Raw genomic sequence first — 16,945 nt, forward strand, 5'->3', positions numbered from 1 at the left:
ATGTTTCACCCCCCCTTTAACATTCTAAACGATGCAATCACTAAGTTAAGAGGTCTAAATGTAATTATGTTTTATATATATGTATATGCATGTGCAAATGTTTGTCCGAATGCAGATGTATGATGTCCGTCCTGCCTGTCTTATTCCATACACATTCAGATGTCAGTTGACGGGGTTGTTATTCAGGGGTTGGGCTTTGGACCTTTGTTCCAGTGAAAGGAACTCTTAATGCTTCAGCATAAGACATTTTGGAAAAATGTTATGGTCCCAACTTTGTGAGAACAGTTTATGGACGGCCCCTTCCGAGCCTAGCCTAGAAATCTAGACGCACCCTAGTGGCAGCAAATCTAATCTGCCTGCAGTGTCGTCTAGCAACTCTCAATACACTTCTGAGCTGTAAACGCCAAGCTCTTGACGGGCCAATCACATCGTGTATAGAGTCAGTGGGCGGGGCTTAACATAATGACGCCAGAGTTGTGCTTGCATGCTTCTAGTCAACACAGAAGCTGGGGAACGGCGGTCATTGGAATCAGCTTTGACCACGACTGGAAGACTTTGAGTTAAGCTTTTCTCTGAGAAAAGAACAAAGAACGGCACTGAAGTCATTCTTAAAAAGGGAAGATGTGTTCGGAGTTTTGCCGACCGGATACAGCGAATGTTTAATCTATCGATGAGCTCCGCTTAACCTTCATTACTCTGGTTGGTGTAGCGCTATCCTATCGCGTGCAGAGGGAGTTTGAAAGACAACCGTTTATCCCACCCCTCAGATTGAGCCCTGTCTATGGTGAGTTTCCAGACCAAACATCTTGATGTGGGTCTGGCTTGTCAGGCTATGAAAGAACACCTTTGGGATTAATTAGAGCAGAGACTGCGAGCCTGACCTTCTTGTCCAACATGAGTGCCTGACCTCACAAATGCACTTCTAGAAGAATAGTCAAAAAATCCCAATATAGTGTACTTTTCATTTTTGTTGATTTTATGATATTATTGTAAAAATGCTTAACAGGGTGGATAAGTGGTATTAAGAATGGATGGATGATTTGCTTCAGTTTTGAACTAGATTTAGATGGGAAACAAAATGTAAAACATTGTCAAAGAACTTTAAATACAGTACTTATTCAACTTTAAACATACTTTACTTTTACAATCACTACGTACACTCTGTGTCCACTGATTTAACAGAGTGGACATTCTGACCTAAAATCCCTGTCTGAGCAAAAAGAAACTAATATAGAAGGTTTATCTAATTAAGAATTGCATGGCCTTTAAAATTGTAAGTATAAAATATATATATATTTTTTAATTTCCCTTAACATATAATTTAAGTGAAATAAAAATAATAATAGAAGTTTGTTTATTATGAAAAATGCACAAAACTTATTTTCAAATGTTATATGATGTATTGGCTATATATTTCCAAAACATGTTTTAGGCTACATTAAAACACATATTTTAATGAAAATTAAAGCCATAAATCTAAACAAGTTATGTTTAAAATTCGCTTGATATCTCAAAAAATGAACTTTTAGCAGGATTTTGTTTCGGAGCAGTACCACACGCTTCCACTAGTTTGTTTCCATTGCGGTCACTTTTGATCTTGATGAGTACAAGATTTGACCATCTTTCTCAAGACAATTTAAAGTCAGAATTGGGAGATAGTAACTGAAAAAAGAACTAGCAATTGCGAGTCTCCCTTTCCGTGTTCCCAAGGAATCAAAGCCCAATAATTCCCACCCTGAGTGACTGGGCCAGTCTCTAGCCAATCTTTGCGCGTAATACCAATGCGCGTGTACCTCTGGATATATTAGAAGCGCACGGCTGGAGGGGAAACCGCTGAGGGAACCTCTTCAACACAACTGAACACTGGCTGAGCGCAGCGCGCGCGCAGGTCGCAGGTGGAACGCGCCATTGGATGCTTAACTATGGGTGACACTTTCAACAGCAGCAGGGTGTTTAACCGAACCCTTCAGGGTCGTGTCACATTTGGTAATCTGGAGGACATAGACGTGACCGCGGACAGGAGTCCGGTCTTGAGGATCATGATCTCCGTGATATACATTCTCGTGTGCGCAATAGGCTTAGTTGGGAATTCGCTCGTCCTCCTCACCATGAGAGTGAAACACTGCAAACAGACAGGGATGGGCAGTATTTCAAATACATGTATTTAAAATACGTATTTGAAATACAAAATACTATTTTGTATTTTGTATTTTAAAGCCTTTGGAAAAAATCGAATGTAATTTGTATTTAAATACATTTAAGATGAGTATTTTTGTATTTTCAAAATACTCAAAATACTTTGAGCCAGGCAACCTCTTTATCAGGAGCTGTTTTCATGCATCTACTAGTTCAGACCAGACACGCCCCTCCCCCCAACATTCATTCAGGTGAGCCGCAGCTGTACAGCCCTAGCCTGACAAGCCAGACCCACATCAAGATGTTTGGTCTGGAAACTCACCATTAACAGCTCAATCCGAGGGGCGGATAAACGGTTGTCTTTCAAACTCCCTCTGCACGCGATAGGATAGCGCTACACCAACCAGAGCAACGAAGGTGAAGCAGAGCTCGCTGATAGATTAAACATTCGCCGTATCCAGTCAGCAAAACTCTGAACACATCTTCGTGTGTTCGCGTCTGTGTTTACTAGGAGCACGCAAACCAGTGTTGCCAACTATTTTCCAAGGAAAGTAGCTAAAGCCTGCCCAAAAAAATCGCTAAATGTCGCTAGATGACGTCATGCGTTAATTAGCATATTAGTGACGTCATCACGCCGTCCTTGCGTTCAGTCTGCCTGACGTTTTTTCTCTCCTAATCCGTGCTCATTTACTATATTTTACAATAATATAATACAGCCGACTGTCCAATAAATGTTTTCATTTCCTATACATTTTTGTCATACAATATATGATATAGTGAATTACAAAAAAAATTATATGTGTAAAATCTGAATTGAGAAACTGAATGAACTAAAGCTCTGTACAGTGAGTAATATAAGTGATAAGCACAAGAGATGGAACTCATCATAACTATTTTATTCAAATATAAAACAAAAGAAGCAGATAACATTAAGTGAGAAATCGATGGCAACCTTGTGTGCTCATGTGTAGCTCGCTCATTCACGTCTGTCAGCTGCTGTCTGTAGGCGTGAGCAGCTCCCCTCAGCCAATCACTGAACAGGGCAGACGCAGAGAGAGGTGTGTGTGACGGCAGAGGGGAAAAAAGACCTCGCGCTCGCAGGACAGTACTGGCGACATTTGTAAACTAAAGTAGCTGAAGTTTGTCCAAAAAGTCACTAGATTTGTCGCTAGTCGCTTTTTTGAAAATAAGTCGCTAGAGGGGTCTGAAAAGCCGCTAAATATAGCGACAAAGTCGCCAAGTTGGCAACACTGACGCAAACGCAACTCTGCTGTCATTATGTTAAGCCCCGCCCACCGACTCTATACACGATGTGATTGGCCCGACCAGAGTTTGGTTTTTACAGCTCAGAAGTGTATTGAGAGTTGCTAGACGGCACTCGTGGCAGATTAGATTTGCTGCCGCTAGGGTGCGTCTAGATTTCTAGGCTAGTACAACCCAGCCTTGGATCGGCAACTTTACAAAATTGTTGGAATAAGGTGAGGATGTCATGGTCAATTCTACTTGTTGATTAAAGTAGCTTGTCAAATGTGTTTGAAGTATTAACGTTACTGCATGTTAGGGATGAGTGATATCATACGACAATACATATCGTAGATTCGTAGCAATAATATAAAATGTGAATCGATGGAACTTTTTCTCAATCATTTACATAGATAGGCCTATCGGGGTAAGCACATATATCTGTGCAGCTTTTAGTGGGCAGGAATAATTGGAATGTTGGAGTGGAAAAAGAAGTGAGGGCGAATGAGTTATTGACGTAATTTGTGTTATTATAACTGCCGCTAAAGGAAATTCAAATTCAAATTGAAAACGAAAGTTTCTAAGCAGTTGCACACATCTAAATGCTTTTTGGCATTCAGAATAGGCCCAGATAGATTACAGCCTAAGATGGATACCTTCACTGAATTGCCAATTTCACATGTATTTGGTGTATTTTCAAAATACAAAATACTGTATTTGTATTTAAATACATTTTTCCACACAGTATTTTGTATTTGTATTTAAATACATTTTTCCACACAGTATTTTGTATTTGTATTTTAAATACATTTCCATGTATTTATGCCCATCTCTGCAAACAGAGCCCCACCATTAATGTGTTCATCATTCATTTAGCTGTTACGGACATTCAGTTCGTTCTGACATTACCGTTTTGGGCGGTGGATACCGCTCTGGATTTCAGCTGGCCGTTTGGAGACGCCATGTGCAGAATCATACTGTCCGTCACTGTGATGAACATGTACGCCAGCGTGTTCTTCCTCACTGCCATGGGCATCACTCGATACTGCTCCGTGGCTTCAGCCACCAAGAACAGGGTCCGTCCACCGGCATCACGCACTATCAAATGGGTTTGCGCGTTTTTGTGGGTCGTTGCTACAGTCGCCACCGTGCCAACATCCATTTTCTCCACTGTGACAAACGTGGCTGGAGAGAATCTCTGTTTACTAAAATTTCCTGCCGGACAGTACTGGCTGGCCTTATATCATTTGCAAAAAATACTGGTTGCTTTTATTCTGCCCATGTTGATCCTTTCCGTGTCCTATTTGCTGCTTCTGAGATTTGTGAAAAAGCGAAATCTGAATAGCATTCATTCAAAGCGCAGGATTCATGTCACCAAATCAATCACAGTTGTGGTTCTTTCATTCTTTCTTTGCTGGATGCCGAACCACGCAATTACATTTTGGGGTGTGCTGGTCAAGTTAAACGTGATTCACTGGGATGAGGCTTATTATATTGCCCATACTTATGTATTCCCCGTTACTGTTTGCTTAGCTCATACTAATAGTTGCTTAAATCCTTTCATATATTGTCTTACGAGAAGGACATTCAGACAGAAAGTAAAAAATTGTTTGTCAAATATTGCCCCTTGATTATTAAAGAGGTATTTTCAGAAATCTAAGAGGTATGCGTAAAACGAGATGCGGCACAATGCATCGATATTAAAATGTCAATAATATGTTATGCTGATGTTTAATTAGCTCTGTTTTTGACAATTAGCTAAATCATTCTTATAAAACGACGCAATATGAATCTATTATTACCAATAAGTTTATTTGAATATAATAATTATTGTTGGGTTCTTTAGAGACCACACTGTAATGTATTATTGCTAGTAATTTATTGTTGTTTTGTCCATCTTATTTAAACATGAATTCATCTTTTGTTAAAATGTAAAGTTTTGACAATTACAATTAAAACAACAGAGCAATTTACAAACACTAAATCATATGAATTGATAAAGGTTGTCATAATTTGTATAAATCATTATTGATGTACAGTAGCCTACACTTCTGACCATAATTTCACACATATGCACTGCTGGGTAAATTACTTGCAAATTGTAGTCTGTACTGATTACAAATTACATTATGAAAATTGTAGTTAGCAATTGTAGTTAGCTAACATAAATTGTAGCAACATAATCTAGATATTTTGGGTACCTAATCTATTCGGACTGCTTTTTTATTACCTTTAGATTACGTTTGACCTAACTTGTTTATCACTTACATTTGAATAGGATTATTGTGTAAAAGAAAATATTTAAGAAGAAATGTTTAATTCTTTGTAATGATGAATTAAAAGATAATGATAAAGTTAATAAAAGTGTCAAATTAAATATGACAATAAAAACAATCAAAATAAAACAATTGAACACTGAAATATTAATATTAATTTGATTACCTTCATGTCAATGTGACCATTATCTGACATAAGAGATCTGTGAACATACAAATGTGTTGTGTAGTAAAGACATCTATTCTAAAAGCATTTTCTTAGATATTCAGTGCATGTTTTTGTTTGTTTGTTTTTTGATGGCAAAAGTGCATCACCCTATACATTATCACTAGTGGCAAGTTGTTGTATGTTGTATTTTTTTCCCTCCAAACCAAGATGGCCGACAGCTAGTCAGAAATGCCAAATCTTCCTGAATATCCATCCATTCCTTCAATCCTAGGAGACTCTTGCAAGTAATAAATAATTGTAGCACCAAGTAATGAATCATATTGTTACATTTTCCAAGCACTGATTTTAGATTGGGAGGGCATTCTGATTAATCATCTGTCCACTAAATTGGATTTGCATCAGCTATATTACAGCTATAATTGTTTGACTGTTGTTCTTGTAAATAATTCATCTATTGGTTCGCTAGTTTTGTGTTCAGAGATGAGAACGTAGTTGCTTCCATTTTGAATAGAATCAGAGTTCAAAACGCTTTGCAAAACATTTGTGAGAAAATGCTAAATAATTGACTTATTATTTTCCCTCTTATATCTCTTATTTTTCCCCACCGCCACACTCCGTAACTTCAGGTGCTCCGTATTTTCAGAGTGGTTAGTAGGTTAGCTTTGAAAGCATGACCGCCCACCCAAAGGCACGCCTCCTTTAAAACACATGAGCGCACAGCAGTTTGCAAAGCATCACAAGACGAGAGACGGTGTTAAACTACCTCATGTCTCAAAGCACATTCATACTGAACATATACAACTTAAAGAGCTCTGACCTGTACCACATGACTGCTGCAGATTCATTTTGCCGTTGATAGTGTTGCCATTTAAACACATAAATTCGAGTCACAAACTGCTCTGAGTAACATCACAGGTTTCCATCTCTTCCAAATGACAGAAGTTATGGCGTGAATGCAGCATACACTTGTTGTTTAGATTGAGGATGAACTTTTAAAGGTGGCTGTTTTGTTTGTGGAGCTCTGTGACTGACGTCTGTCTAACGTGCTGATGATGTGTGATCAGGGCTGGACTGGTGGCATACCGGGCATTTGCCTGGTGGGCCGACGCACTTTGGGGCCAGTAGTGTTTAAATTTTTTTTTTTTTTTTTGTATCACTGATAACATGCAGCGACAGCGGCCCATTGGTTTGTCTTCTGAATTGACAAGCCGGAGCGAGAGAGACCTCCCCTCCATATTAGGCGCTTTTTTTCTATTTATTTATTTATTAGTATTGGAGCGCATGGAACTGCAAAGGCGAATATCCGCACAGCGCAGCCGCTGACGAACGTACGCTGCATTTAAATGCTGCTCTATACGGCACTTTGACTCCGAATTTTGTTTTATACAGTCGTTTGATATGGAAACATTTCAGGTTCTGTGTTGAATCAGCTGAAAACAGCCGCGAGCATGTATTCATGACGAGGTAAAGTGGAAAACGGCAACACACAAACGCTTCACTTTAACATAACCACAATTTACCTAGCAGCTAACAGCGAAGAAATATGGTGTTTTGGAAGAAACATTTATTAAAAATGTTGCTATATTACTTAAATTAATATTGCAGAATATAAATTACTTTTATAGAGGCTGTTTTCATATTTTCTACAGGTGTTTACATTTTGTTTTTACTTACAAATATAATAGTTTATTATATATGTATTTAATATAGTTTTAGAAACCATATAGCCATAGGTTTTTACAGTCTATGTTTTTTACCCTGTGACTACCATGATCTTACATTTAAATGAAACTGGCCTACAGTTAAACTACAGTCTATAAAACAGTTTTAAAGTCTGGATCCCATGAATTAAGGACAAAGCTTTTTTTTCCTCTTTAAAAGTTTTATGAACTTTTTTTTAATATATTTAATGAAATGTTATAGCCTCATGAAAGATAGATCAATGTCTTACTTAAATGATGTGTTAACTCTTGAAAAAATATGATTGTTCAACCCAAAAATGTGATCATTTACTCACCCTAATGTCATTCCAAACCTAAATTAATGTGTAGCATAAAATAAAATAATTTGAGTCTGTCATAAAGGTTTGGAATGACACGAGAGTGAGTAAATGATGACAGCATTTAAAAGAAGTAAATTTACTTTACTGCATCCTAGCTCAAAATCATCAGTGCTTAACTGCCAAGGGCATTTCTGTGTGACAAAAAAGCAACATTAAGTTTATCTGAATTTGTAGCAAATTCGCTAATATCTATAATTATTTGTCCTTGTCCTAGTTTTATTTATATACTCCAATTTAAGGCCCCAACCCCAGCAAAAACATTCGCGGGGAACTCATGGGCCGGGTTTGCCAGGGTCGAATTTTATCCCCAGTCCAGCCCTGTGTGTGATGTCTGGGTGCACAGAGGTATGGAAATACATACACTGACAGGCATTGTAGGCCAGGATATACAGCTCTGGGAAAAACTAAGAGATCACTTAACATGGAGAAATCCATGTTAAGTGGTATCTTATATTTTTTCCAGAAAAAAAGTATATTGCCTGTGGAAGGTGGAGGACCATAAAATGTTTGTCCAATCATTGCATTTGGTCCGATCGCCTACTCTGCCTTTAAGCCTCGTCACCGGGGAATAGTTTTTCACAGCTAGCATATATCAGCAGTGTTTAGTAACAAATTCATCTCATACATGGTGTAATTAAGATGTGGAAGAACACTAATTCCTGTCCCCCCCCCCCCCATTCATGAAGTAGAAGAAGAAGAAGAAGAAGAAGAAGAAGAAGAAGAAGAAGAAGAAGAAGAAGAAGAAGAAGAAGAAGAAGAAGAAGAAGAAAAATTTAAGTTATTTATAAAGTGCCTTTCCAAAGCTCAGAGTCGGTTTACATAGTGTTATACAATACATTACCACAATAGTATACATTCGCATACTCACAAACACAAGACAAGCACAGGTCTTCAATAGCCACATTATTCCAAAAACACAAATTAAATAGATAGATTAAGCTGGATCTTGAAGGTAGACATAAATGCATATAAATAATATCACCATAGTCTAAAAATGTTTTGTTGCTTTTTAAAGGGGGGGGGGGGGGGTATTTTGACGAAAAAGAAAACCTAATCTAAGTGATAAACAAAGTCCAAATTGTCACCATATTCCTAAGTATTTATGAGCTGTTGATCTTTCTATAGGCAAACCATGAATAGACGTAAAAGGGGTCGTAGAGCGGCTATGTGTAAAAGCCATAGGCCTAACGTTACATGTTTTTGTCTGCATTTGGAACTATTTCAATTTTAATAAAGTAAGATGAAGAGTATAAACGGACCACACCATATGAAACAAACACGAGCCGCTTGAAACATCTAAAAAAATATATAAAATATATATTTTTTTTAAATTAAAAACAAATACTGCACACGCCGAGAACAGTGAACAAATTGTGATGCTCTAGTCAGCTGACAGGGGCGCCAAAAAAGTGCGTCATAGAAACGCAGCGCGACGCCTTCACCCTGTGTGAATTAAATCGGAGCTGGCAATGCCTGGATTTGATTTTCCAGCTATTTTTATTGTTTAATCTGTGAATGGCGCCTAAACAGGACCCTAAACCTAAATTTCAAGAAGGTAAGATGCCCTATAGGAAAGCGTTGTATCCTCTAAAGGAGTCATCAGTTGTTCGGTGTATCCTCTCATTCAGCCGTGCAAAGGAAGCGGGCGCTGCCACTGCACAATGGCGCGTGTGCATAGCGAGATGTGAATAGAAAACCGTTTTTTAGGAGCCGAGCACTTCTGATTGCCCATTTTAAAATGTGCAGAATTGTTTATCAGCTTCCAAGTGCATGCATAATTGCACGTTAGTGCTTTCCTATATGTAACAGCCTCTATACATGCACGCGATCGCGCGTTTCTGAAACAAAACATTAGCTGTTGTCTATGTTAGCCCTTTAGCTTCCAGCAGGCCTTGTTTACAGGAAGCTCCAGTTATAGCATTGAAGTCCTGGCGGGAATTATATGTCGCCTTTCATAACATAATGTCCGATTTTTAATGAGCTTATCGATGGTTAGTAAGTTAGCATTTGCGTATTTAAACGAGAATTTGACTGATATGGGAGAGTTTATAGCCAAAATTAAAAAAACAAAAACAAATAAAACGCTTTGTATACAAACCTTAACCTTTCGCTTAGTAGCATTTTATTCAAACGTGCGAAAACGTTTTCTGCCAAGAATTAATTGTATTTTTAAAAAAATGAAAATTATTTTTAGGTTTTTTAGAGGTAAATTGTTTTAATGAGCTGAATCATGGTTTTAAGAAAATGACATTAAACATAATTTTGTGTTGACTTATTTTTAATGCATTTACTTAAATTTACATAAACAATTGCTCGTGCTCAAACATTTTCATAGAATTAAATGCTTCTCCTTTATTTATTACCCTACCAGTGGACGCAATTACACGTTAATGTTTCTGATGCATTTCAGGTGAACGAGTGCTGTGCTTTCATGGGCCATTGCTATACGAAGCTAAGGTAACGTTATCTGCTTGTATCATTCATTCCATTGTGCATCCTTCAAAAGCATGTTTGATATTTTTTGGTAGCAATAACTTTTTATTTAAAAACTTTAACTATAAATGCAGTCTGTGTGTTTGATGTTTTGGCTTTGTAGTGGCAGAGTTATGCTTTTGATAGGGTATTCATTTCTTAAGATGTTTTGTTATCCCGATATGTTCTCATGAAGTGGCTTTTTTCCTGGTTGTGTTAAGTGAATGTAATTTTATGTTAAATGATTTCAAACGGTTTAGTTATTGAATACCTTATGAACTGTTTTCCTCTGAAAGATAATTTGGATGTAGAAATGTATTTTATGTCTCTTCACAGTGTGTGAAAATCAATATCAAGGATAAACAAGTGAAATACTTTATTCATTACAGTGGATGGAATAAGAAGTAAGTCTATGTATTAAGTGGTATCTTTAACATCCATTGTAATTTCCACTAATGCAATGCTATTTTTACAGGTTTGCTCAGTTAATTCTAAGACTGTGTGTTCAATGTGTTTTTTAGTTGGGACGAATGGGTTCCTGAAAGCCGTGTGCTTAAATATGTGGACAGTAACCTGCAAAAACAGAAAGAGCTTCAGAAGGCAAACCAGTGAGTAATAGTTTGGAAACAAATGATTCCTGATACAAACTGATTTTTCAAATGTAAAGCCAATTAATATACATAACATTTCCATATCCATATTTTCTGCCATTGTGCCATCTACACAAAATATTTATTGCATAACATACTTATTTTCAGAGACCATTATGTTGAGGGAAGGATGAGGGGTGTCGCACCGAGCAAGAAAATCGCTGCTGTGCAGCAAAAAAATGTAGATGTGTGAGTATTACTTTACTTAAGGGAAGAAGCAAAGTGCTTTTATGGACACTTTTTTAAAAAGATCTATCAAAATTGTAAACTCATGCTTACTAATGCATAGTTAACCATGACCTTTTAATTCTAATTTCAATAGAAAAACCAAGAAGAACAAGCAAAAGAGTAAGTTCCATTTCCATATGCAAATACTGATGTAATTTTGACCTGTCAACACCGTTCGATTGTGTTAATGTAATTAAATAACCAGTGAAAGAGTTTCACAGATGGCTTACAAATCTGTTATTCTGTTTTCCTATTAGTATTTGTCAGAAGTTAAATAGTTGCAAATGCAATACTATTCAGACATTATCAAATGAGGATTTGGGGCCATGGATTATTACTGTTGCTTAAATAAATCTGCCTTGTTAACTTCTCAGCACCAGGGTCTGGAGAGGGCACTAGCACTGGGGACATGCCTCACCCCCCACGCAAGAAGAGGGCACGAGTTGACCCAACTGTGGAGAGTGTATGTCAGTTCAAAGTCTGCTTAAAACAAATAGGCTAATATATAGGGTAGGTAGCACCAATAAGGATTACTCTTAAATCTAGATTATATAAAGGTTTATATAATAACTCTGTTGCACCAAACTTTAAATCTTGTTTCTTGTGATTAACTTTGATCCTGCTTGATCAGTAATCTTTCTATGTAGCGCTTTATAAAGACAGCTGATGTTTTACATGTTTATTTCCTTTGTTGGCAAGAGCTACTTATGTCAGAGAGAGAGAGAGTTTCTGGTGTTCAATAAATGAAGGAAATTGAATATTAACATTGTTGCTGTCAATGGCGAAAACTAAACTTAAAATGGAGGTTTTAATCGCAGGTTAAATTCCAATCCCTGATTTGTTAAACTGGGTTTAAAATGAAGAAGTGGTGCAACACAACTCGATTTTAAATAAAGCCCAGATCAACAAATCATATATTAGCTTTGAACTGCACTTAATTTAATTCTTATTGGTGCAACCCACCCTTAGAGTCTCTTTGAACTGTGTGTGTTTTAACATAAGATAAAGGTAAAGCTGTTGACATTCAAACTGGTTTTGTGTGCAGGAGGAAACTTTCATTAACAGAGTAGAAGTCAAGGTAAAAATTCCTGAAGAGTTAAAACCGTGGCTGGTAGATGACTGGGACCTGATCACTAGACAGAAGCAGGTAACTACAAATGTCATCCTATGCTCAACCTAATCCAACTCCTGTATTGCTCTTCTGTCAGATACATTACATAATGACTCAAGGTGCAGCAAGTGATTTCTGAGAAACCCTGTTGAAATCACTCCAAACAAACCCCTCTGCCCCTTAACGGCACAAACATAATGCAAGATGAATGTTTCTTTATCATGAAAAGCAAAAGCAAAGCAAAATAATTATTCGTGAAAAGTAAGCGAAGATGGTGAACATGGGTAATTTAATTCTATCAAACCATTAAAATGTTATCCAGAAAAATTAAAAACGTATGCGTTTCATAATTTCAATTAATTAGACATTTACAAAAAAAACAATCTGCCCGCAAGTATCGTCTAGGAACTCTCAATACCCTTCTGAGCTGTATTCCCCTCACTCTGGACAAGCCAATCACATCGTGTATAGAGTCGGCGGGCGGGGCCATAATGACGACGGCCGAGTTGCGTTTGCGTGCTTCTAGAAAATACAGAAACTGGCGAACGGCGGCGGTCTTTCGAATCAGCTTTGACTGCGATTCTGGAAGGCTTGGAGTTAAGCTTTTCTCTGAGAAAAGAACAAAGAACAGCACTGAATTCATTCTTAAAAAGGGAAGATGTGTTCGGAGTTTAGCCGACCGGATACGGCGAATGTTTAATCTATCAACAAGCTCTGTTTCACCGTCGTTGCTCTGGTTGGTGGTAGCGCTATCCCATCGCGTGCAGAGGGAGTTTGAAAGACAACCGTTTATCCCGCCCCTCGGATTGAGCCCTTTCTATGGTGAGTTTCCAGACCAAACATCTTGATGTGGGTCCTACCTGTCTCTATAGCTAACATTACAACAACAGCTCTTGGTTGTGAAACATAGCAAAACCAATGTTACATATGGAACCGAAACAACAACACCTTGATTACAGGCCTTCCCGCTTGGGCCTGTAGCGCTGGAACGCTTTTTTAAAATAAAGGTGGGTCCTAAAGCTCTTGCCTGATCATAACCCATCTCGTAATGTCTTACAGCCATTTCTCTTTCTCTTTCATTTTGAATGGACTGCTGATTGCTTACGAATGTATTGTTGTGGTCTCGGTTAGTGTTGCACGATATACCGGTCCTAGAAAAGTATTGCGATACTCTGCTATTACAAACGGTCCGATATGGACTTTTATTAGTACTGGTACTTTAAGGAGGACACTGCTAACTTGAGCAGTATTTCTTAATTTGCGTGGATGTGTGACAGCAGGTGTCAGGATGTCTGTGCAGAGCTCTGCTCCCACCGTTCACTAAACATTGGAAGTAGAAGAGTTAAATATATATGCGCAGCGCATGATAAAGAAAGCAACAGAAATATGCGCGCATGAGAAGAAAAAGCGCGACGCGGGACGTGCTCGTGCTACCGGACTCTGACCTGAAGCGCGCACACACGCCTTTCAGACAACATGCAATCGCCATTCAGTTCTTTCGCGGATTATTGTTTGGTTTGAATGGTCAAACATGTAAAATATAGACCTAATATGTCTTAATATAGACCTAATATTGTGTGATTACCACCACATGCTTGGCTAAATAACTAAAATATATTTATTAAGAATCAGTGTATTGTTAAATTATAGAGTGAAGACTACGTAAGCAGTTTTATATTTGATTATTTAATTTCTTTCTTAACTTGCTACTATTAAATAGACCTAATGTAGCTGAAAAATAAAGTACTTTTTTTGTCATATTGTTTGTAATTTGCATATTTAGCTTATTTTTTAAAAACTGTGAAAGTGAATGATAACATGATTGATAATGATGATGTCTGTAAGGATGTTCGATGCACTTGCATGTAGTTATTTTAGCAATAAGAGGAGGGAATGGGCAAAAACCAGGGCAGGAACATGCTGGCCAAGTGAATTTTTGGTTAAAAAAATTAAACATTCTGTTGTCATATTATTCATGTTATGTTTTTTTTTTTTTTTTTTTTTTTACCGTGGTATCGATTTAGTATCGGTATCAAGGTATTTTAGTCTGGTATCGTACCGAAGTCATAATTTTGGTATCATGACAACACTAGTCTCGGTCCAATCCACTTTCAACACGTTTCTCAGAAATCACTTGCTTCACCTTTAGACTGTGAAATGCTGTCTAGAGCAGTAAATATACTAACTAAACAAAAAAGAGGAAAAATATAATTAGATATGTTTTACCAAAGTCATATTTGCTGGAATTTGCCTAGATATTTTCACTAATTGGTAAGATATGCTCTATGAAAAATATCTGTGGTTTTATTTTTTGTTTAGCTTTTTCACTTGCCTGCAAAAAAGAATGTGGATGCTGTCCTGGAGGACTATGCAAATTACAAGAAATCAAGAGGAAACTGTGATAACAAGTATGAAAACTTCTCCATTTTGTTGAAATCATTGTTGTAATATTAATTTTGTTGTGCAAATTGAGTTAAATAGAATCTTAAATAGAACCTGTAGTAGAAATTCACAAAGCACAGGATGTAGAGAGAGTTTCATACACACTTGATCTTTATTTAGGGAATATGCCGTGAATGAGGTGGTTGCTGGAATCCGTGAGTACTTCAACGTCATGTTGGGCACTCAGCTCCTCTACAAGTTTGAGCGGCCGCAGTATGCAGAGATCCTAGCAAACCATCCAGATACGCCCATGTCTCAGATCTATGGGGCGCCGCACCTGCTGAGGCTTTTTGGTATGTACTTAGTCACCGTGAAATCAAAATCGACATTTTTTTTAATATGGCGTATAGTTTAGAGTATTTATTATTAATGATTTGATTTTGTTTTTTGAATGAATGTGCCCTTGCCATCTTTTATCAAAATAACTTCCCCTTCGCACTTGTAACGACATCTCTTCTCTGATGTCATGAGGGCGGTACAACCTGTCACTCACATGAGATCACAGCAATAGCAAACCACAACCATCCAATCAATTCCCACCATCCAAAATCAAGTCCCGCCCTGCAATTATTCTTGGTCGAAAGCCGTTTCACTTGGATATACTGTACGTCACAATAGGGAAGAAAAGACCAGTTAAAAAAGACTTTAAATGCTAGTTGTGTTTTGAAAATGAATTGTACTATTTAAAAGCAAGTGAACTGTCAGTTGTTATAAGTATTTTAATTTTGAAAGTCAGCTTTGAATGCTACAAACGACTAACAATTCATAATTTCATCCTCAAAGCTTAATGTAATCATGGAAATACAGCAAAGAACATGGTTCTGAAAGAGCCATATCAAACAGAATGTTTTAATTACATTATTGGTAATGGCAGATTCTTCACAGTATTTAGTTTTTGTGTTTAATGTTTAATTGTAGCATTTGATGAAATGGCCTCTTTTGTGTCCTTTGACAGTGAGAATTGGAGCAATGCTGGCCTACACGCCTCTGGACGAGAAGAGTCTAGCCCTGCTTCTCAGCTACCTGCAAGATTTTTTAAAGTAAGTAGAAATTGATTTTGTTTTACTTGCAGGCAATAACTGACTTAAATGTAAAACCTTTTGTGCTTGTTGTAGGTATTTGGTGAAGAATTCATCATGTCTGTTCTGTGCAAGTGACTATGAGGTTGCACCTCCGGAATATCATCGCAAAGCTGTCTGAGGGCCAAGCCAGTGAGGATGTTTGGTGCTACATTCTGATCCACATTTTATTTTTATTATTTAAAGTCCATTCATCAGTCTTGTGGAAGATTTTAGTGCTCACAACATCAGTCGATATTGGCACATCTGGTTCAGTACTCTTAAGGATAATGTCTGGTATTCCAGATAAAGAATTAAATGAAATCTCTTTGAAAAGCTGCTGGCAATTGCTCCCATTTTATTGATTTCCATATTTTTGTTTTATGTAATATTGATAAACAGAACCTGGTCATGTATAGTTGAAATGCTGCATTATTTGTTTAAATTTTCTTTTTTTCTTTTTTTTGGAAAAACATGTCGGTCAATAAATTGTCCTTCCCAGTTTTGGCTCGGTTTCTTTATTCTTCAAATAAACTCTTGCCAATTTTCAGAGATCAAAGCTTTGAAGCTGAATCATATCTTTGATGTTAAGAACTGTAAAAGATTATGTAACAATAGCAATTCGATGATATGTGGACACATTTTTTGTTTTGTTTTTTTATAGTTGGCCTGAGTGAGGTGGAAGATGTTTGTTCCCAGCTAACAGGGAAGGTTCTCAGAACGTTGGCTAACGTTCTCTAAAAGTTCTCTCAAAGTTATCAAAAAACGTTCTTGCAGTAACGTTATTAGAACGTTGTGCCAACGTTATTTGCTGTTGAGTAACGTTCTAAAAACGTTACCTATAAAACGTTTTTCTTACATTGTTAGTGGAACGTTTTAAAAACGTTACTACATTAAAAAAGTATTAGTCATTACAAATTAGTCATACAGCTTTTTTCTCAAACTTCAGATACATAATTTGTATATCTAGAGACAACTTAATGACACTTGAATGCTATTTTCGAGTATATATTTATTTTTTTACAATCAGAAGAAAAATCTAGTAAACTAATTATGTATTAAATATAAATATAAAAGTCAATTATAAAAGTGGTTTTAG

At 37.1% G+C, this 16,945-nt stretch overlaps 2 protein-coding genes across 2 annotated transcripts; both read left to right on the forward strand.

Moving 5' to 3' along the window:
• The first annotated feature begins 1,830 nt into the window (after positions 1 to 1,830).
• rxfp3.3a3 (relaxin family peptide receptor 3.3a3) lies at positions 1,831 to 5,009 on the forward strand. Its single transcript, XM_067419442.1, has 3 exons — positions 1,831 to 2,114; positions 3,828 to 3,843; positions 4,219 to 5,009. The coding sequence occupies exons 1-3, from the start codon at positions 1,923 to 1,925 to the stop codon at positions 5,007 to 5,009; spliced, it is 999 nt and encodes a 332-aa protein (XP_067275543.1). The 5' UTR covers positions 1,831 to 1,922.
• Positions 5,010 to 9,279: 4,270 nt separating this feature from the next.
• On the forward strand, positions 9,280 to 16,348 carry morf4l1 (mortality factor 4 like 1). Its single transcript, XM_067419790.1, has 12 exons — positions 9,280 to 9,440; positions 10,296 to 10,342; positions 10,694 to 10,761; positions 10,879 to 10,965; positions 11,116 to 11,196; positions 11,330 to 11,355; positions 11,610 to 11,698; positions 12,281 to 12,382; positions 14,666 to 14,754; positions 14,909 to 15,081; positions 15,744 to 15,828; positions 15,904 to 16,348. Exons 1-12 carry the CDS (start codon positions 9,401 to 9,403, stop codon positions 15,986 to 15,988), a joined length of 972 nt encoding a protein of 323 aa, XP_067275891.1. The 5' UTR covers positions 9,280 to 9,400; the 3' UTR covers positions 15,989 to 16,348.
• The last annotated feature ends 597 nt before the right edge of the window (positions 16,349 to 16,945 follow it).

Source organism: Pseudorasbora parva, chromosome 16 (genome assembly GCF_024679245.1).
Source record: "Pseudorasbora parva isolate DD20220531a chromosome 16, ASM2467924v1, whole genome shotgun sequence".
Classification (NCBI taxonomy): domain Eukaryota; kingdom Metazoa; phylum Chordata; class Actinopteri; order Cypriniformes; family Gobionidae; genus Pseudorasbora; species Pseudorasbora parva.

What these genes read in the sequence shown, in the direction of transcription:
- morf4l1 (XM_067419790.1), top strand. Translation starts at nt 9,401, where the DNA reads ATGGCGCCTAAACAGGACCCTAAACCTAAATTTCAAGAAG. An exon ending in CAGCAAAAAAATGTAGATGT is followed by an intron (nt 11,197 to 11,329) that starts GTGAGTATTACT and finishes TAATTTCAATAG; the next exon opens with AAAAACCAAGAAGAACAAGC. An exon ending in GCACCTGCTGAGGCTTTTTG is followed by an intron (nt 15,082 to 15,743) that starts GTATGTACTTAG and finishes GTCCTTTGACAG; the next exon opens with TGAGAATTGGAGCAATGCTG.
- rxfp3.3a3 (XM_067419442.1), top strand. Translation starts at nt 1,923, where the DNA reads ATGGGTGACACTTTCAACAGCAGCAGGGTGTTTAACCGAACCCTTCAG.